Source organism: Python bivittatus, unplaced genomic scaffold (genome assembly GCF_059951505.1).
Source record: "Python bivittatus isolate LINGU-HERP-01145 unplaced genomic scaffold, Pbiv_v1 ctg000690_np1212, whole genome shotgun sequence".
Classification (NCBI taxonomy): domain Eukaryota; kingdom Metazoa; phylum Chordata; class Lepidosauria; order Squamata; family Pythonidae; genus Python; species Python bivittatus.
Window position 1 is genome coordinate 16,366,100 of NW_028277096.1, and position 22,896 is coordinate 16,388,995.

Below are 22,896 nucleotides of genomic sequence, written 5' to 3' on the forward strand. Positions count from 1 at the left end.
TTTGAACAGTTGCTAAGGATTATTTCTATCATAAAGGCCTTGCTGTTTACCTCTAAGACAGTTTTTTTGACTAGAGGACCATTAAAAAAATCTTTGTGCTTGAGGGCAGTAAATCTCTCTTTTTCTTTTCAATTACACATCACCCATTTATTTAAAGATGCACTTTTCTTTTTTTCAGATTGGCAACTGTACATGAGGAAACAAGACAAAAAGTCCCAGTGATAGATCTGGACTGACAGGAGATGAAATTGCTCACTGATCATTGATCAATCAATCAATCAATCAGATCAGCAAGCACTATTCAATGTGACAAAAATCAGTACCCTCTTCCTGATGACTGTTTTAAGGTGGAATTACAAAATAGCATTAGGAACAGTACAGAAACCTACTGAGATGGTAACCCCTCATCCCATGAAGGGTTACCATCATACCTGAGAACCCGCTGAAATCATACCTGAGAACCCGCCCACTTCTCACATGCAACATTAAGTTAGGAATGTAAGTTAAAGAGGCACCTTGGGAAATTGCTCCTATCTGTTCACTTGAATCATACCTGCTTAGATGATTTTCTACTGTTTCCAATAAACTCTTTCAATATAACTGAAAGGGAGATCAAGACAGGAGCCTGGCTCCATCTTCCTCATCAATGCAATTGCCAAGCAAAATCTCTGATGTATAATCTTGGTTGTAGACAAGAGTCTGGAAGGACATATAGCCTGAAGCAAAACCAGTGTATCTTGATTTTCGAGTATCAAGCTGTGCTTTTGGTAGCAGCACTGAAAGATTTTAGGGACAAGCAGGAGTGAAGAAACTAATTCAAAATTTTAAAAAGAAAAGACAGAGAGTTGCAGGCGCAGCGTATCTAAAAGGAGCCGGATCAGGGAATGTTGATCTGATATGCAAAGGGTGGCACAGATCATACCCTTCTTTTCAATATTGGCTCCTCTCATTTGGAATGGAGGGGAGGGGAAGGGGAGGAGAAGGGGAGGCAGCACTACTCAAAAACATTCCTTTTTTGCCACCTTTTAGGAATTGCTACTCTTTGCATTTTTAAAACTTATAGTAGGACTGATTTTACTTAGGAAAAGGCAAGAGATTTATACAATCTAAAAAGAAATCTATGGATTGGAACAATACATTATATAATTGTGTCTGTGTGTGTGTGTATTTTAAAGGCTGTTGCTGCCTCAAATTTTATTTATTCCTTTAAATCTACTTATATGGTGGCCCATCTCACAAATGTGACTCAGGGCAGCTAACAATTTGATACCCTATCTGCATATTTTATTTATTCTTTTCTGCTTCTCAAAACTACTTTGTAGGTGGCTTGTAAGGATATATTTACAATGAGGGGTAAACTGACAAATATATTCCTTCCAATGGTTTAATTATATTTGTGCTAGAAATAGCAGAGAAAAACAACAATCACAACTGAAATTTAAGGCACAAGAGAGTAACATGCTGTCTTCTAGATGAAGAAATTGGTATCTCCCATCCTTGATTCTGAATTCAGAATTATACTCACATATCAGCCTAATGGGTCCACACCTCTGACACAGAAATGGTATACAGGTGGCTAATTATTCCTTGTTAATTATATCTGCATCTCAGCAGCAGAAATTAAGACAATCTAAACAGGCAATGCGGACAAAATATATATGCCAAAGAAAAGGCAAATGTGGAGCAAAAAATAAATAAAAATGGCTGTGACAATATTTATTGCCTTGAGCCCATAGCTGGATGCCTGGCCTCAGCCAAATATGCCTCTGTTTCAAAAGATGCAAAGAGCATTTCAAAAGTGTTTGCATCATGCCCATGTACTAACCAAACTCTTATTTTTACAGCTAATTCCAGTTCTGAAGGTCATCTGCCTATGCAGGACATGTGTTTGGCATGTTATAAGATAGTAAAAACATGATACCAGCCAGGGGGGTCAGGAGCCCTTAATAGATAGCAGCTCCCACCTCCCATTTATCAGCCAGACAAAGAGCAGCTTCTGGGAGCATCCCTCTTTTCCCTGCAGGAAATAACACTCAGCCCTAACAACTGGTTGCCCTGGGACTGCAAAAGAGAAGGAAAACATAGAGATGTTTCCCATTAGCCAGGGCATGGTGTGCTCCTGGAATATGTGTGTGCACAAGTTTTTTTTTTTTTACAGTCTTTTATATTTTGAGGATCATTTAGTCAAAAAGCAGGATATATGTAGAGGGCAGAGTGAATGGCCTTGAAGGACAGGAAGAAGAGCTGCTAGCGAGGCAATGGTCACATGAGTGGAGTTTGAGTCCAAGCCAACAAATAACTTGAGAAAGTGTCTCAGGCAAAGAGGGGGTTGTCTGAGACATTTACTCATGTTACTTTCTTGGCCTAAACTCAGCCCCCCTTTATCTGACCATTGCCCTGGTAGTCCCTCTATGTTCTGTCCTTCAAGAATATTCCCTCTCCCCTTTACAATATAGTTCTAAATCAGTTAATGATATTTTTTCCTGGAGAAAATCACATATTCTAAGAGAAGTGTGAATCATATGAGAACCATCCTATTTAAGTGCTCCTGCATACCTGCATAAGATTTGTAAATACGTTTTGGAATTGAGATGGATGGACTCTGACAAAATATGGAATGTGTATTCACGACATGCTACTATTACATGATGGCTAATTGCTGTTCTCTACCCTCTGAGCACACTAGTTTGTTTTTGATTTAATCCAAAGACCAGGCAAGGTATTTTAAGTTGCCCGAAATCTTTTTAGGGCTCCTTCATTGACAAGTTTTAAAATCCTTCTCAATGTTAATTTGTCCTTTTAAACCAATAGCCATCAATCACACCAGCCCAACTTGTTGTACCTTGTTTTACAGGTAGCTCTTAAAACTGGACCGTTGCTTTGCAGCACAATTTGCCCTCCAAAAAGCTGCTTGAAACATTTTGGGATTTTGTACAGAGAATCCAGCCCCCTATTGTGAGTTTCTTGTAATTATTTAGCTGGGCAAATGATGCTCAGCTTGGTAGAGATCTCCATACAGTATGTTTTTGTAAGACCTCCTTATTATCTCCAGTGTCCTGGCAAAGCCTGATAGAAAGACAAGTCATACATTTTTAGAAAGCTTATTTTGGAAGCATAGGCAGATTTCATACTTCGATTCACAGCTGAGACCAGCAATTTAGGCCCAGAGTCCAATTCCCTACAGAAATCCAAATCAACCAGTCCCAAAATAGTTGTCTAATCTCTGCTCCCAGTGAAAGAAAACTCACCACCTTCTTGCTAATTGCTTCCACTGTTCAACTGCTCTTACCCATTAGTAAGCTTTTCCTAACATCCAACTGAAACCTGCCTTCCTATAACTTACTCTGTTCTTTTGTGTCCTGTGTTCTAGAACCCTACAGAATAGGTTTTGACTTCCTTCCGTGTGACATCCTTTAGGTACCTGAAGTGTTATCATATTCTCCCCCTGCTATCATGTCTCTTTTCTCAAAGTCTCTCCTAGTTTTTATCTCTCATGATCCTCACAAGGATGCTAACTTCTCCCAATACTCTTCTTAATTACCTCTAGTGCAACCTGTACAGATTTTTCATCCAACCATACAAGGTAAGGAAAGCATGCAGAGAATAATGTCTACAATTATTTCCAACCCCTTTACCAATGGCCATAGGACAGGTCTATATTTTCTTAAGTGAAATTAATGTGTGTGTGTCAGCTTTCCCCTTGCAATGCATCTCTGTGTGTGCATATGCTTTGGATCATGTGACCAGGAGGGAAGTCGGCTTAGAGTGGATGAATCAGCAACATTCCAAGTCTTTGGCCAAATGCTTCTCCCACAGGGATGCATCGGAGAATTTTTTTCTGGATTTTTTCTCTGCAGCCCCCAGCTGGATCCAACTGATTCTTTAAACTTGATCTTTCCTTAGTCAACTTCTCCCCAATACCAACTCTGGCCTGGTTGTTTTCTTTTTTCAAAGAGTTATATTGCTGCATGCCTGCCTGACAGAGTCCCAAGCCACTTCACTCCATTTCACTGGGCTAGAAAGTAAAAGGCTTCCATGTATCCAATATTTATTTCCAGAAAAGTGATTGAAATACAGTACTCTGTACTTCACTGTGTCACGTGAATCTTCCTTGTTTGGCTCTCCCACCTAAACCCTCCTCAGCTTCAATCCCAAACAAGATAATTCCCAGATGTCTCAACTAGTTGCTATGCCAACTAAAGCAGCTTAAATTAAATAAGGTCCTGGAATGGCCCCTGAACCGCTCTGGGTCTGCTGTGCTTTACAAAAAAAGTGTTTCGGAAGGACTCAGAGGTGCTATTAGCTTGAATAGCAAATATCTTTTGATTGTCTCTGGACAATTTAACAAGGGCCCAGAAACAAGAGCAAAAGCAGACTTTACTTGGCGCTCCACAGCTCGAGCAGCATTTTAAAAGCAGCTGGCACCTGGGTAGGTCAAACGTGGTTTGTCAGCTGGTGCTGGTAATCTGTAGGGACTTCTCTCCCCATCCTACCTACAATAAAGGTATGCTTAAACAATATAATCAAAAACAGGTTTCAGTGGATGCCTCGTCGTTCAACATTTAACTTCAGTTCACATTATGGCCAGTGAGCACGTGAGGTTGCTCTGGTTACAATACCCTCAAACCAAACAGTACCTCCTGGGCAGAAAATACTGACAGTAATAATTAGGAAGTCGCTGCATAAAATTAGAACTACGAAATACCAATTTACTTCAGAACAGCCATAGCAGGGGACAATAGCAGAGCTTTAATTTGTGCTGACTGAGAGACCTGTAGAAGTCAGTAGGCTGAGCCACACTGACAAAGCAAAGCGAAAGTACAAGTCTAAGTACTGTTTCGCAATCCCTTTTGCAGCAAACCAAACCTTTTGCTAGCTTCTTCCCTGATAGAAAAAAAATAGCATTTTTTCCAATAAGCAGCCGGATTTACAAAAATCCTGTTTTGCTCATTGCACCTTTGTTTGTTTATGCAGATCCACAGCGGCGTCAACTCCAAAATATTCCCCAAATCCAAACAATTCCAGTGGTTGGGTTTCAGTTCAGTTGTAATATTGTTAAAGTTTGCCCTATCGATTCAATTTTGGTATATAATAAATATGTATCAGGAAAACAGATGCAAAATTAAAGAATGGTCATGAGGATAAAGACTTCCTCTTTATACTTTTTAGTGCAGGAAACACTAACACTGGCATTATGAAGCCCTTCAGCTGTGGTTCATGTTGCACTTTTGTTCAACTTTGTACAGGTGGCCCTCGCTTAACTACCACTCGTTCAATGACCATTCAAACTTACAACAGCGCAGAATGAGTGGTACTTACGACCGGTCCTCAAAGTTCCAACCAGCACAACACTCCATGGTCACATGATCGCCATTTGCGACCTTCACTGCCAGCTTTTGACAAGCAAAGTCAGTGGCGAAGCTGGCAGGAGTTTACAAATGGCGACCACATGACATCGCACTTTATGACCGCATTGTTTAGTGATGGAAATTCTGGTTTAAATTACCGTCATTAACCAAGGGCTACCTGCATATTTATTTATTTAGCAAATTTATATAGCCGCCCATCTCACAAAAAGTAACTCTGGGTGGCTTACAAGCAGAGTAGCAATTAAAACCATATCACCACATAAAAAACATCAGACATAAATAACAAAAATAGAAAATAAAGACATAAAAGGAATAAAAACATTAAAAAAAACCCAAGAAAGCAGGATGACAATCATCATTTAGCCTTTGCAGGCTTGCCATGGGATCCCCAGGGTTGATGGAAGAACCACATTCTCAAGGCTTTCTGGAAGGCTAACAGAGATGGGACTAATCTCACTTCAGGGGGAATTATGTTCCAGAGGGCAGGGGCTACAGCAGAAAAGGCATGTCTCCTGGGTCAGGCCAAATGGAGCTCCTTAGCAGATGGGACCCACAGCATCTCTCTTCTGCTGGATCTAATGAGATGGGTAGTTGTAATCGGGAAGAGACTGTCCCTCAAATAACCTGGTCCCATGCTACGTAGGGCTTTAAAGGTCAAAACCAGCACCTAGAATTGCATCCAAAAGCAAACTGGCAACCAATGCAGCTTGCAGAGCAGAGGTATAATATGTGCCATCTTAGAGGCATGCATAACTGTCCACGCAGCCGCATTCTGCACCAGCTGAAGCTTCCGGATGCTCCTCAAAGGCAGCCCCACATAAAGCACATTGCGGTATTCAAATAGGAAGTGACTAAGGCATGAGTGACAGTGAGTAGACCTCATGGTCCAGGAAGGGGTGCAGCTGGCACACATGAAGCTGTGCAAAGGCCCTCCGAGTCACGACTGCCACCTGCTCCTTGAGCAGGAGTCAAGAGTTTAGGAGGACCTCCAGCTTGTGCACCAGGTCTGTCTGGGGTAGTACAACCCCATCCAGTACTGGTAAGTTCCCAGATCCAAAAGGCCCAATGGTGTCACCCTATGGCAACGAATGATCTTACCCAGTGGCTTCATGTAAATGTTAAATAGGAGTGGAGAGAGTACCAAACCCTATGGAACTCCACATAATAGGAGTTGAGAGCAGGACCTCTCACTCCCAATGAATGACTGGTACCTGCCCTGCAGAAAGGAAGCAAACCAGAGCAAAACTGTGCCGCCCACTCCCAGACCATGGATCCGATCCAGAAGGATACCATGATCTATGGTATGTACTACCCCGTCCTGCTCCTGCCAGAGATCATCCAAAAGCATGACCAATGCTGTCTCCGTCCCATACCCAGGCCTGAATCCCGACTGAAAGTGGTCCAGATAATCCACTTCATTCAAGGCCCATTGAAGCTGCTGTGCAACAATAACCTTCTCCACAATCTTCTCTAAAAAAAGGGAGGTTAGACACTGGATGAAAGTTGTCCAGTACAGTGGGATCCAGTGATGGTTTCTTGAGAAATTATCTCAGCAGGATCTTGCCTCAGCTCAGAAGGTAAGCAGGATTTAGTCCTGTTCATTACTTGAATAGGAGACTGGGTCTGCTGTGCATTACAAAAATTGGAATATTAAAAAAAAAAATCCCAGAAGAAAGCTACAGCAAATCATTTCTGAACTACTCCCAAGAAAATTACATGGACATGCCTGTAAAGTCACCAGGAGTGGAACTAGATGTGAAGGTGAATATCTGTAATAAAGGAATGGCTTCACTACATTTATTTTATCATATTTTTATCACAGCTCAAGGAGACCCAACTGTATAAAAATAAGACACTCATTTGTGAAGCTTTCCATATATTTGTAGTGCTGAAAAAGCTTTTTTCATTATTATTCGATGTATGTATATATATATATATATATATATATATATATATAATGGTTATACTGAAATTTGGAAATGTCTTATATTGATTATTATATTGTTTTATTGCTGGTACTGGTTTAAATTGTGTTATATTTTATTGCTTTGCCTGTTCTGCACTTAGATATAACTGCACACTACATAAAAATCACTACTAACACTACTACTACTACCTGGGCTTGGACTTTTTATTCACTTCAGGTTGAGCTTGTTTTCAAACTCAATCCCTTTACAATATTCCAGTCTTAAAAAAAAAAAAAATTCTAGAAAGGCCATATGGGCATAAACAACTTGCATAAACATAAGAGCTTAAATGCACTGCTCACTAGGCAAAAAGCTCAGGATTATGGTATTATCGTGGTGATTGGCCTATTACTAGACTTACTGTAACTATATCAGGGCTGAACCGTGCGCTATTTATGTGAAACTCAGAAACCACATGATTCAGGCAATTTTAAGCATACTGGTGTGGCTTGACTGAGAAATCAGCCAAGCTACGTGGAATCATTAGTGGGACCATATCTCTGCTCATCATCGTAACATGTGTCATCCAAGTGATTTCTGTTTATAAAAACAGAATTATCAAATCACCAAATATCACTTCAAATCATATAATTTTTCCAAACAACAGTTCACATCTTTTAAGTCAGTGAGAATTAAATGACTTCTGTTATAGGCACACAACTTTTGCTAGGCCAAGGATCATACTAGTTTTTCAACAGTACGTTGGAGGCAGTAATGAAAATGTGACAAGGCCACATAAATAGCCTTAAGACTTTATGGGAGTGAGTGAAAATGTTATTAATATTGCTACTTTTAATTATTTAACACACTTTTCTACAGATACACGTACATTTAGAGTGATACTCTGCCCTCACTCCTGAGTTGATTCTCAGGTTTAAAATGAATTCAGAAGCATATGAGCAAAGTATCCTTAGCTTTCCTTTCCCCAGTGTAAGCGTATAGCCAATAAAAATAGTGTCATGTATAAACTGACTCCAAATTGAGAGGTTGCAAAACTCCTATTTAATCAAAATAGCTTAAACTAGTCTGAAGCCCACAGCCTTATGCAGCCCCCGAAAGCCTTGGGAGTGGTCCTTTAGAGATTTCTAAAAATTGCTATCAAATTGCTATTTCTAAATGACAGGAGAGCATACATACAACTTAAGGGTAATCATATCAACTGTATTTAAGTTTAGTTGAATGTAAATGTAGACAAAATGAAATGAAACTTAGGTTTTATTGTGACCTTAATCTGCTACGTGGGGACCTTGTGTGGACCTTGTCTCACTCTCCTAAATATAAAAAAAAAAAGAAAGAAAAGAAAATGATTGAGTGCCACTCCTGGTGTCTGAGAGCCAGTGTGGTACAGAGTTTAAAGCTAGGGACCGGGACCAGGTTGAAGTCTACTCTCGGTTACAAAAATTCACTGGGTGACTTTGGATGGGTATTCTCTCTAGCCCAGTGTTGTCCAAACTTGGCCACTTTAAGATGAGTGGACTTCAACTCCCAGAATTCCCCATGCTGGCTGGGGAATTCTGGGAGTTGAAGTCCACTCATCTTAAAGTGGCCAAGTTTGGACAACACTGCTCTAGCCTGAACTATCTGACAGGGTTGTTGGTGTGAAGAAAACTGGGGAGGCCTTGAATTCCTGGAGGATAGGTGGGGTAGAAATCTAACAAATAAATATATGACAATTGTATCCATGAAGTTTTATTGGAAGCATCATGGAAATGGTTTGCCACTGTCTTCTTCCAAGACGTTTTTTCCCCTCCACTTTCTTAATCTTGTGCACTCCTACTGTTCACCAGCAATACTTCCATGAATCAGCAATGATATCAACTATATCTCTGCAAGAGAACAGGCTTACAGAAAAGAAAAGATGAAATACTTGCCCAGAAGTGTTTTAAAACAATACAATAAACCTTTAAAATGGCTTTCTCTCTGTGGATACAAGACAGAAAAAGGGGAAAAATGAAGACATTCACATTATCACAAAAGCTCAGCTCGCTTTTGGACCTTTGGCAAATGTGGCAGGGCCATGAAGCAGCCGTGGAAGGAACTCAGGATTCTCAACAGGCAGAAGTAGAAGCACGGATCTCCATTTCATCTAAACACACTCAGGTAGCCCTGATCACTTAACAGCGGAGAGTGACAAACAGACCAGTGCTATGCTTTACAAAAGGGTAGCGGGAGACCTGGACAGTCAGCTACAAATTTAAATATATCACTTTACAGCTCAAGTATTAGGGAGCTGGGATTTGCTGATGACCTTTGGAGGACTCGGGATGGGAGTGGTGCAACCGTCTGGCTCTCCTGGATCTCTCAGCAGCTTTCTATACCATCAACCATGGTATCCTTCTGGACCGGCTCCGGGGGTTGGGAGTAGGAGGCACTGTGTTACAGTGGTTCTGATCCTTCTCTGTGGCCGGTTTCAATTGGTGTTTGTGGAGGGGGGGAGAGGTTGAGCCCTAGGCCCCATCTACATGAAACTGCTGAGTGAGGTTATCCGACGGCACAGGTGTGGTATCATCAGTACGCTGATGATACCTAGCTATACATCTCCATCCCGCCCAGGCAAGTGATGCGATTGCGGTGCTTACCAACCACCTGGAGGCTGTGAGGATCGGGAGAGAAACTGACTTCGACTCAACCCTGGCAAGATGGAGTGGTTTTGGGTTTTTGGCCCCGCAAGCTCTGGTGATTTGTCATCCTGGACTCTGGACGGGGTCACACTTCCCTGGACTGAGCTGGTGTGCAATTTGGGGGTCCTCCTGGACTCATGGCTCCTGCTCAAGGCGGTGGCAGCTGTGACTAGGGGGTCCTTTGCACAGATTCATTGTGTGCCAATTGTGTCCTTTCCTGGACTGGGAGGCCTTGCTCACAGTCACTCATGCCTAGTCACTTCCTGTTTGGATTACTGCAATGTGCTTTACATGGGGCTGCCCTTGAAGACCACTCGGAAGCTACAAGTGGTCCAGAATGCAACAGTGCATAAAGTATTGGGTGTTCCTAGGTTTGCCCATGTTATATCTCTGTTGTGCAAGCTGCACTGGTTCTCAGTTTCCTTTCAGGTGCAATTTAAGATGCTAGTTATCATCTTTAAAACCCTAAATGCATAGGACCAGGTTATTTGTGAGACCACCTCTCCCTGAGAGTATCTGCCTGTCCTAGCAGATCAGATAAGGTAGGCATGGTCCAGGTCCCTTCCCTGAAATCTTGCCATCTAGTGGGACCTTGGAAGTGTGTCTTTTCCATGGCTATCCCTACCTTATGGAACACCCTCCACCCAGTGATCCAGCAGGCCCCCATCCTTTCAGCCTTTTGGAAGGCCATCAAGACCTGGGTTTTTAACCAGGCATTGGGATAGAATGAGGATATTTGGAGCTGGTTGTGGGGCATCTGAAGGGGATAACTGAGGTGCCAGTTTTTTGTTTTTATGGTTTATGATTTTATAGTTATTGGTTTTTTTGTTGTGTCACCCAGAGTTGTTTAAGATGGGTGGACATACAGAACTTTTAAATAAATAAATAAATAAATAAATTTGCAGCCAGCTGGAATCCTGCCCAAAAGCACTTTGTATTACTTGGCTATGCCTATGTTAAGGGGGGAAATACACTACCGAACACCATCTCAGAAGTGGATTAACATGAGAGCAATAGGAGATGAAAATAAAATCCAAAACTAGCTTCCACAACCATCCAAGACAAATTGCTAGAGACTTTGCAGTGGTATTAAGGGTTTTCCTGAGGCAGGGGAAATGTGTAAAAGAGGCAATATAATTGGAGTTGTGCTTCAGTTCAAAGCTTTGTATAAAAGCTTCAAAACCAAAAACATATCGCAATAAATGTGGATCAAATATTAATAGCTGCACATACAGCAGAGTCATAAAACCTGGCTATTTTATGCAAACCATATTTCTCAGTAGTACATCTTCCTTGTATTTTCAGAAGCAAGCAGGCTGATTAAGATTCTCTTTTTAACCAGGCAATGTCATATCAGCCATGCCAATTTTTCAGGCATCTTCATTCACATTTTGCTGTATGGTCACTGGCTGAGCTAAAAAATTCACTCTATCCTTCCCAACAAACCTTCAAGTTATGCTAGAATACAACTCCTATCATCCCCAGCCAGTGTAACTCTGATGGCTGGGCATTACAGCAGCTGCAGTTCAACAACATTGGTAGGAGAATGCTGTTTCAGTTCTTAGTTTTGAAGAACTCAGTTTCACAGTCTGTGATTTTCTTCTTCTCTCTCCCTCTTCACTCTGTTCCTTTCCAACTCCCATTTCTTCCAGCTACTGCTATGCTGTTACATCTGTATGGGCATCCCACTGGAACAGAATCACTTCCTATCCCATTGTAGTCATTCACTTTGCCAGTTGCTTACTTAACAAAAATACACAGAATAGCATTATTAGTATAAGATGTAATTGGTATTAGGTGTATAACAACTAATGCTAACCAAGGTTGCTATTTATTTTATACAGCCACCCATCTCACTTAAACATGTGTTCTTTTCGACCACAACCTCTATTTTGTGTCTGAAACATCTGCCCCAATTTTGTTACATTCTTGCTTTTCCTGATCCTTCCTTTGTATAATGGCTTACCTGATTTAAAATTCTAAAGAACATGAAAGCTTAGACTTTTGGGGACTATTTGGTTGGTCTTTATGAAAAATAGAGTGTGGTAACCTTCAAGATGATGATTACTTTCCCAGGGTAAGCTTTTTTTCCCAGGATAAATAACATGACTGAGTTACAGATTGATTTCAGAGGAACAGAATAACTACTCTGTTACTCCAAATGCTGAGCACTGAAACTACTGGAAAACATTAGTGACTGCATTTCAAAAAATACTACAACGGCATCATTCTCCAATCTTGATCAGACATGGTAAGCTAAATTTTTAGATGTATTTTCCTACCTACATCTCTTTTGTATACATTTGTGCATTGGTTTCAATTTATAACATCTATTTACTTATTGGAATAAAAACCTTTTTTTCCATCATCTTATATTTTAAGAGTTATAAAAATGCTGAAAGATCCAATTATGTTTGTACATATGCAATTTTAATTTCAAAATAATTTCAAGTATTTTTTGCATCCTTCCCAAATCCTGTTATGCTACCTCATCACGGTGGTGGTGGTGGCAGTGTGCATTTCGAATATCAGGTCATGCTCTTTGGCCTATGCAACGCTTTGGTGGCTTTCTAGCACTTCATGAATGACATCTCCTGGGATCTCCTGGAACAGTGCGCTATTATTTACCATGATGACATCTTGATGTACTCCCAGTACCCCCCCCACCCCGCCCCAGAGCATACAGTCCATATTAGGACTGCCCTGCAATGATTCCAGGAACACCAGCTGTATATGAAGTTGGAGAAGTGCACATTTGACCTCATGGTGGTTGAATTTCTGGGGTACTCTACTTCCACTCAGGGCCTAGCCATGGATCCAACAAAAGCCAAGCATCGCAGGACTGACAGCCCCCTTGGTACAAGGAAGATGTGCAGCAGTTCCTGTGGTTTGCAAACTTTAATTGTTAAGTTCATTGCAGCCTTTTCACAGATTACTGCTCTCATCTCAGGACTGTTTAGAAACAAGACCCCTTTTAGCTGGGTTCCTGAGGCATGGCAGGCCTTCCAGCATCTCAAAGAGAAGTTTACCTCCATCCACCTTCTACCACATCCCAACCCAGCAAAGCCCTTCCTTTTGGAGGTTGACGCCTCAAACGTCACTGTTCCTGCCATTGTCCTTCAATCCACAACTCCCAATCAGACTTCCTTGTCATGTACATTTCACTTCCAGAAATTGATTCCAGCAGAAGTTAACTACACAGTCTAGGAGAGTGCCTACCCTATCCAGTCTGGTAGGATGGGTAAATACACCTCAAGGAAAGGTAGTTCTGCAAATAACCTGGTCCCATGCCATGTAGGGCTTTAAAGGTGATAACCAGCATCTTGAATTGCACCAAGAAGGAAACTGGGAGCCAGTGCAGCTCATGCAACAGAGGTGTAACATGGAAGAACCTAGGAGTGACCATGTGATGGAATGGCATGGGACTGGAAGGGGGGTAAAGAACGTGATCTCGTCTCCAGAGCAACACACTGGAGATAAGATCACGTTCTTTACCCCCCTTCCAGTCCCATGCCATTCCATCACAGACCAGCACTGCCTGTGTTGCTGCATTCTGGACCAGTTGTAGCTTCCGAGTGGTCTTCAAGGGCAACCCCATATAGAGTGCACTGCAGTAGTCCAAACAAGAAGTGACCAAGGCATGAATGACTGTGAGCAAGGATTGATGGAATATCTACAGAAATATGGCAAGCAACAGAAGAAGAATCAGTAAAGTTCCTAACCAAACTCTCCCAGCAAATCTGGAGAACAATACAGGCACCAACCAGCTGACATACCATTACTAAAGAAAAGAGATTTAACAATAACCTTAATTAAATAAACTAGGAAAATAATGCTTAGGATCATCCAATGCAGATTAAAGGCCTACATGGAAAGGGAAATGCAAAATGTTCAAGCTGGCTTTAGAAAAGGCCATGGAACAAGAGATATTATTGCTGGTGCATGCTGGATAATTGAGAAAGCCAAAGAATATCACAAAGAAGTCAGCATGTACCTAAATGATTACAGAAAGGCATTTGATTGTGTTGACTAGTGCAAACTGTGAAATGTGCTTAGGACAATGGGAATCCTAGAACATATCACTGTCCTAATGTGAAACCTATACACAGGTCAGGAAGCCACAGTCTGAACAATTTATTTATTTATTACAGGTAGTCCTCGATTTACAATCATTCGTTCATTGACCATTCGAAGTTACGACGGCACTGAACGAAGGGACTTACAACCTGTGCCTGAAGTTATGGGTGTTGCAGTGCTCCCGTGGTCATTAGCCTGCACTTGTGACTTCAGGGTCACTTCAACTCCCCCCACCTGCCTATCTCCCCCTCATCTATGCCCTTTTGCCCCTCTGCTGCCTTGCATTCCACTGCCCCAGCTGACCTTCACCATCTTCTTGCTCTTAATGCTGATGAGGCTTGTCTATCCTGGCTGCTGGGCCCAGGTGGAACTGCGCTTTGGCTGCAGGGAAAAAAAAAGCCAAAAGCATCCCCTGTGCCATGGCATGCCAAAATGCCCCTCTGCGTCGTGCTCCTGAGGTGGGTCAGGCTGGGCTTTGCCTGTGGGGGAAAAAAAAAGCCAAAAGCAGCCCCTGTACCACAGTGTGCAAAAAAACTTTAGCTCTGGAGGGCCAAGGCTGGCTTGGTCTAGCAGCGGCCAAAGGTGGGACTGGTCTACGCACCTTCCCAAAAAGGAGGACCAGTCTACCCATGGAAAATGGAAGGGAGAGGGACAAAGGGGGCTGCAAGGACCCGATCTACCTGGCTATCACAGCCGGAGGACCAAAGTTCCCAGGAGCAGAAGGTCTACCCACAGGGGAAGGAAAAAATAAGAGGAAACGGAGGGAAGGGGTCCACCTTGCGGGAAACGGCAGATGGGAGACAGGAGATGGCTTTTTGGTGCATTGTAGCTCTGGAGCTGCTTTGGCTTTTCGTTTTTTGCAGCTGAAGCCCAGCCCCAGCCCAGCCCAGGAACAAGGCTGGGCATGCCTTGTCAGCAGTGGGAACAAGACAGAGAAGGGCGGCAGAGCATAGGGTGGCAGGGGTTTCCAAGTGCACGATGGTGAGGGCTACTGCAGCTGGGACTGGGTTGGGATGGCTGCAGCTTCCCAGGGCATGGCAAGCAGCCCCAGAGCCATGCAGTTCTGGGGCTGCTTGTCGCCCCACAAGGCAGGATGCAGGGCATCCAAAAGGGCAGAGATGAGGGGGGTGACAGGAAAGTGGGGGAAGCTGGAGGCAGTCCCTTACTTTATTGAGGCTCGAGGCTGGGAGGGACCAAACCCAGAGTGGCTTGGATTGGGGTGGGTACTCACTTAACAACCCACGATTCTCGGTTAATGATGGAAACCGAGACTGCTGGGATTGCTTTTGCTAAGTGATGTGGTCACGTGACATCTCGCTTTACAATGCATCGCTTAGTGATGGAAATTCTGGTCCCAATTGTGGTTGTAAGTCAAGGACTACCTGTAGTTAAACTGATATGGCTGCTCATCTCAAATCAATGACTCTGGGCAGCTAACAATGTTAAAAATATAAAAACAGAAAAATAGAAAAAACCCCCACTTAAACAGCAGCCTGGATAAAAACAGATTCATCAGTAACAATGTAACCAATGCAGAGGCTCAGCCCCACCTCCTGACCCCCAGGTCCAGTGACAGAACCAAGCCTTTAAGGCCTTACAGAAGGATGACAGGTCTTGGTGAAACAAACTGGCTCCACGTTGGCAAAGGAGTGAGACAAGAGTGTATAGTCTTCTCTTATTTATTCAACTTACATAATGAATTGAGGGGGGCTGACTTAGAAGACAATTACCATATTTTTAAAATTAGAGGAAAAAAATCAATTAACTAGTGCTATGCTGATGACACTATTCGGATAGCTGAAAATGCAAAGGATCTGCGTGCTCTAGTAATGAAAGTCAAGGAGCACACTGAAAAAATGGGATGATGATTAAATCTAAAGAAGATTTAGATTTAGAAACTAATGGCAACAGATGGAGCAACTAGAACTGACAATGAAGATACTTAAGTGCTAGATAGTGTCTATCTTTTATGAATGACTATCAACAATACAGGAACTACCAGTAAAGAAATATGCTGCAGACTAGCATCTGGTAGGCAATCATGAAAGCCTAGGAAAAGATATTCAGACGTTACACCATGTCTATTACAGTTCATAGCACAAATCAATTCAGAGATCTTACTGGAGGCACAAACGACCAGACTCAAATTACTGTATTTTGGACACATTACGCAAAGATCTAGTTCCATTGAGAAGTCCATAACGCTGAGAAACATGGAAGTAAAGGAAAGAGGACAACTAGCAGCAAGGTGGATGGACTCAATTACAGTGGTGACAGGTACACCACTGGGAGACCTGAAGGACCAGGGTGGAGAGAGACCATCCAGGAGAAGGCCTAGTTGCTAAGAGCTGACACCAATTTGATGGCAGATAATCAACCAATGAATTATTTTTTTGCATTCTTATTGAAAATGATGGGAATGTCTAATTGGCCAATATTTCATGCTTGCTTCCAGATGAAGGATTTCATCTCTTATGCAAATAAGATTTAATTGGATTAAAATTTGCATACAAATATAGGGATATAGGTGTTTCCAGTTACCTAAATTGACATACAGATAGTCCTTGTTTAGCGACTGCCTTATTTAGTGACTGTTCACAGTTACGACGATGATGAAAAAGTAACTTTGTGACTAATCCTCACATTTATGACCTTTGCAGGTCTATAAAACAAAGGAAAGCTGAAGTAAGATCATAAGCACAGTTGTGGTTTTACTTAGTGACCACTTCACATGACAACTAAGTTGCCAGTCTCAATTGTGATCGTTAAACGAGGACTACCTGTATTCACAAAGATTCAAGCTCAAATGATTACTGCAAATTAATAACAGAAAAAGCAGCTTTATATCATGAGCAGTGGCTTTTTGTGTCTGTCAGTCTAGTTTAGTGATGTGAAAAGCAAAGTCACAAAAATGTCAGTGTCTCTGTGAAATTATTTTCATCTGGCTGACTTTTCCTCTCCATTAAAAAAATCCTTATACAATACAACACTCTACAGGCAAACCTTCATGACAGCACAGACTTTATTTGTTTGCCTTAGGCAGAAATTTAGTTTAAGTGGAGATAGCCATTTTGTGGAGCTTGTGCACAATTTTATACAGCCCTAAGAAGCAAATCTACAGTTATAGGAAGAGAATCAGCATAGAAAAGCAATTGAATCCAACAAATAAGACATTCTGTAGTCCATATAACAGGGAAGTCCTGCCTCTGTTTCTGCTTTTTCTTTTAGTACTATCTTTTCTACAATTCTTTGGACAAGACAGGATCATAGGAAGCTACATTATAGTAAAAGAGACCAAAATAGCTCAGCAACTATCTATACTAGAGGTCTTCAGGTTCTGTGGACTACTACATCATAATCAAATTATACATATGGATATTATCTTTAATCCTATGAATAACTACCTCGCTGCATAGTAGTGGCAACAGTGGAAATGGCAATACTGTAAGCAGAAAGGGAGTAAGAAATAATAAGTTGAAGAAATGAGGACAAAAAGGAAATGCAGAGTAGACCCTCAATTCAATAGACTGTTCAGAAGGAAGAGGTGTCTCCAAATCTCTACTAAATGACTGTTAAATACAGAAGTTGCTTTTTCCAATCACAAAATACATACTTTTACATGTTAAAACAAACCGTGCTCATGCAGTACACTCAGTACATCAGAAAAAATAGTTTTTCATTTTTTCAGCCTTAACTTTGGTTCATTTCATTTCTGCATCTTTTTTGTTGTTTTTTATATTTCACATTAACCTTTAACTGTATTTTTTGTACCTTTCTCTGAATACATGCATTTCTATATGTATGTTTCTCTTACTTTTGTTCTTGGAAAGCAATTTTCCTTTTGAGCATTATTTTCCTGATCTATGAATTTCTGCACACATCTTTTCCAATGCAGATATGTATTACAAAAATGGGAGAAGTGAAATTTCATGCTGCTTTAAAAGTGAATAATGTTCAAATTAAAGTGAGAATGAACAAGTTTCTTTTCCCCATCCTTCTTTTTAAAATTTCCCTCCAGAAACTAGAAAGAAAGAGAGCACAAACGGCAACATATTTAGCCATTACAATATTAACTTCTCCAAACATGCTTTTTTTCAATCCAGACATGAGGCATTTTGTCAGACAGTGTTCTTAATGTTTCAAACATTTCTAAAAACTTTTATTTTGCTATAAAACGAATCTTAGCAAAATGTTTCTGAAAAAAGAGTACACATTAAAAATTCTTTGCCTACTTAGTTTTTCCTCAAATAAAAAAACAAAAGTCTTTCCAAACATTTTTTCAACAATAATCTAACATTTTAAATTAGCTCTAAATATAGCAATAGATTAACTGGATGAATATAAGCTGACTGTTGTCATTTAGATTTTTAAGCTGATAAACTTCCTAAGAGGAACAAAACAAATCTTATTTAAATCCCTGTCTTTGGTTTGGTGGTTTCCCCCGACATCCGAAATTCACAAAAAGAAATCATAGCAAGTTCAGATTTACTAAGATGCAAGGGTTTTAAAAAAGGAAGAAAAGCTAAAGAACTAGTAATGCTCATTTCTATATTAAAACATTTTCAATAAACACCAACAAAGAATTCTTTACATATAAAGACAACACATGATAATTCATTAATTACGTGCCACCTGCTACATGTTCTCAGTATGCTTCTTACTAGGGGAACTGAAGATTAAACCAAAGCGCAGAGTCTTCAACCCCAGATATCCATAAGTCTTTAATATTATATAATATTTATATTTTATGCGAACAGCTCTTTAAAACTTCAGTTTTAAGACTTCAGAATCAAATAGCTGCAATTTACCAAACTACACCTGATTGTGAATTGCCCATGATCAGTTTAAAAAGAATTAATATTTATTATTTCATTTGTTTCATTGACTTAAATCATACTTTTTCTCCAAGAGCACAAGACAGTATATGTAACACTTTCTTCTCCAATTTTTCTCCACACAACATCCCTGAGGTACAATGGGCTGAGAGAGACTGAGTGTTCCAAAGTCCCCCAGGGGCTTCCATGGCTGAGGATGGACTTGAACATGGGTCTCCTCAGTCCTAGTCCAGTACCTCAACCCTTATACCACACTGGTGGGAATATTTATGAAACATAAATCAGATCAATATTTTGACACTACTGTGGCAGTGGAGCCTCTATTTTTGCTTGATCCTCTCTATTCAAAAGTGAAAAGGAGTTTTCATTGAGGAAAACCAGGAAAGGGGAAACCCTTTCTTGAAAGTATAGAACCCAGCTGAACTGATGTGAATCCTGGTCCAAAATCCTGAAGCATTTTGAAGAACTGAAATAAACTACTAAGGAAATCCCTAAAGCTAATTTGTGTACCTACATTTCTAGATCAAAGGTAGTTATTTCTTACAAGCTGTAAATTGATTTAGAGAAGGAGAGAAGTAACATTTCTGAAGATGTTGAAGCCATGGATGTGAGGAAACAATTTCAGTAAAAGTTTAAATGTATATAAGAGTAAATTTCCTATGCTTTAACAACATTAAATGCAGCATTGAATTAAAAGACCATTTAAATTGTTCTATCTGGCACATTTATGACTTTTGAAGGGCAATCTTCACAGCCTCATAATTGTAACTATCTTATTGCAGAATTTTACCTATATTTATTTGAGTGCAACGGGACTCAAACTATAGGATTGCAGCTTTGTTTTGTATAAGCAAAAGGGCAGATGCAGAATGTTTGTTTCTCATATCTTTAAACTAGATCAAAGGTCATCCTAAGCAAGCAAGCAGCAATTTGCAAGGAAGCAAGGGCACCGGATGTTTCTGTAATGAAGATGGGAATACACAAGAATACATGGGAAGGCATTTTGGACTGTAGTATATAAATGAACAGTATACATAAAAATGCTTTTCTAATGCTGCAGGTTGCCTTTTATAAAAATCTTTATACTACTTGATGGCAAAATTGAATCCTAATCTTAAAAACATTTCAGTTTTTTACAAAAAAAAATGTGCAGGATTTTTTTTCGGTGTTCCTCAAAATTTCCATTGGAAAAAAGTCCAAGGTTAGGGCTACAGCAGCTTCATGCTCTGTGTTATTCAATATAAAATAAATACCATGTTCTGGCATTGAAAGAAACTTCCTTTTGCATGGCAGCCCTCCCTATGTGGGGGACAACAGGATTATTAAAATGTAACAAATAACATGAATATGCATTTCAAGATATGCCTGTTAACAATCCTCTCCATCATTTATATTTATCAAACTACCATATGGGCATTTGCACATTGCAGGGCATTAATCTGCAGCCATTTTCTGAATACTTTTCTATACATGATCAAAAGATAAATCTGGTGAAAAAATCCCATGAAGCAGATTGATGTATTCAATTCTTGTAAAAATAATCATAAATATCTATACATCCCTCCAATTCCTTCCTTCAGCAACCGATTCTTGTAACAATGCTTTGCTATACAGCCAGCCTCCTTATTGCCTTTCCAGATGCTAAGGCTCAGAGCAAAAAGTCCAAAATCAGCAGGCAGTTTTATAAACTAGAATTAATTACACCTACCTCAAATGCAATTATTTATTTAACATTTAGGATACATTTCTTCAAAGTAGTCAATGTGTGGTGGCTGGAGTATGTCGAGAGCAGAGAGTACCTAGGAAATAAGATGGAAGCTGATTTGATTACTAAAGCCTCATTTTACAGAAGGAAATGAATAAACAAAGGAAAAGTATCTTCAATTTGCAACTATGCCTTTGCTGGAGGGAAGGGTGATACAAACTTTGGAAAACTGAAAGAGAAACTCACCAACAGAAAGAGCAATACTGATATTTTATCATAGCAGATTCAAGGAAATGATAAGGTTAAGGTTTAAATGCTAATAAAAAAATACCACTGTACAACTGGCTATGCCTTCATATCTAATATATATAAGTAACTACAGAAACAAATAAATATTTGTATATCTTTCAGTGCTTAATATATTCCAATTAGTGAATATTTCCATGCTTATCTTCCAGAGTAGGAGACCTAATTTAAATGAACACTAAAAACACTACAGGCAGTCCTTGCTTACCAACAGTAATTGGGACTGGAATTTCCGTTGCTAAGTGATAAGATCATAAAGCGCCATGTCACGTGACCGCATCACTTAGAGACAGCATTCTCGGTAGTCCCCATTGCTGTCATTAAGCGAGAATCGTGGGTCATTAAGTCAGGACCTCCTTGCAACTTCCTGCTAGCTTCCAACTACCAAAGTCAGTGGGGAAGCTGGCAGGAAGTTTCCAAGTCCCAGGTGGCTTGGAAGCAGGCCAGCAGGCAGGTAAGTGGCCGCTGCCGGGTGGGGGATGATGTGCAAGTGCCTGTAGTAGCGCGTGAGCAATTTCAGGCTGAGGGGTGGCTGCTGCTGAAGGGGGAGGGTGTGTGAGTAGTTGCAGTGACACACACAAGCATTTTTAGGCCTGGGGGTGGCTGCTGCCAGGTGGGGGAGACTTACCTGAGTGACTTGCGATCTTCCCTGCCCACTTCCCCATTGACTTTGCTTGTGGGAAGCTGGCAGGGATGGTCACAAATAATGATCACGTGAACCGCAGGACACTGCAACCGTTGTAAGTGTGAGCCGGTTGCCAAGTGCCTAGATCGCAATCACATGACCGCAGGGGTGGTGTGACAGCCAGCACTTCAAAGACTGGTCATAAGTACCACTCATTCAGCACTGTAGCAACTTTGAACAGTTGCTGAACAAGTGGTTGGTAACCGAGGACTACCTGTAGTTGCATACAATCCTTTAATCCAGAACTGCAAATATCATTTGACACAGTTATCTCCTTCCAAATCATATAATTTTCCAAGATGATCCTCAACAGCAGCATTCCAGATGTGTTCTTCCATACAGTGCAAGGGTTTCCCCCCGAATAATGATGTTCACAGGTATTCACTTTTGATCAGCAAAGAATACTAACTCAGCCACAAGGGAAGCAAGCAGGAATCACTGAAAATTACTTAATCTCCTTCAGTTCCTCACTGGCAATCTCTACTATGGACACTGCTGAAACTTTGATTTTCACAGCAATATTGTGAACTTCATAAGGGCACTAAGCTAATGTTTTGCTTAACTAAACTGGCATACACTTGCATTTGAGAAACAATATTCCTAAAGAAAGAAACTTGTTTTAGATTATCACTGAAATGTCACAACAGGCACGGTCTTACAGGAGATACTTCCCTTTCATTCATAAGCACCAGAGGAAAGGTCCTTTCTAAAACATTCTGTGCAATATACAGTTTTTATTAATTGTATTTCTACGTTGTTTTATTAATTGTATTTAGTTGGTCCATGAACTAAATAACGCTTAATGCACTGAAGCTCTACAACCTGAAATCAATGAACAAAATGTACCCTTCCAATCTGAAAGATCCCCACAACAACAACCATCTTGCAAGATGTACTGCCACTACTGATATATGACAAGGGCTAATATTCTGCCACACAAAAGAGTTCAGAAGTCCACTGAAACTATCCATCCTGAGCACTGGCAGTGGGACTATGGGAGTATCTGCAATAAAAACTTTTTCAAATGAAATGCTCAGTTGAATCAAGGAGAACCAAGACTGCTGAAGCTTTTTCATTGAGGTCCCTTTGAATACAAAGCAAAGTTAAAAACATAATCAGCTGACTTTCAGAGAAGGCTTCTGATAAACCCTCAGAACAGCTCACTCCAGAGGTGCAGGATGATAATGTAAAAGTCCACCTCTTTATATTTATTCATTTAATTACCCATGACAGCAAATGAGGCATTCCTATGTTGAAGAAGTGTAGGTAGGAAGAGTACAAGTAATAGTGGCCCTTAAATTTGAAATAAAATGATTTAAGGCTTTAAAAAT

General features: G+C 40.6%; 1 protein-coding gene across 1 annotated transcript in view; it reads right to left on the minus strand.

Moving 5' to 3' along the window:
- The window catches only part of NLK (nemo like kinase), a 134,354-nt gene that overhangs the window by 33,325 nt on the left and 78,133 nt on the right, over positions 1-22,896 (minus strand). Inside the window, exon 3 of the mRNA XM_088152566.1 lies at positions 20,613-20,668. Within this exon, the coding sequence (XP_088008692.1) occupies positions 20,613-20,668 (56 nt within the window). The remainder of the gene's footprint in view (positions 1-20,612; positions 20,669-22,896) is intronic.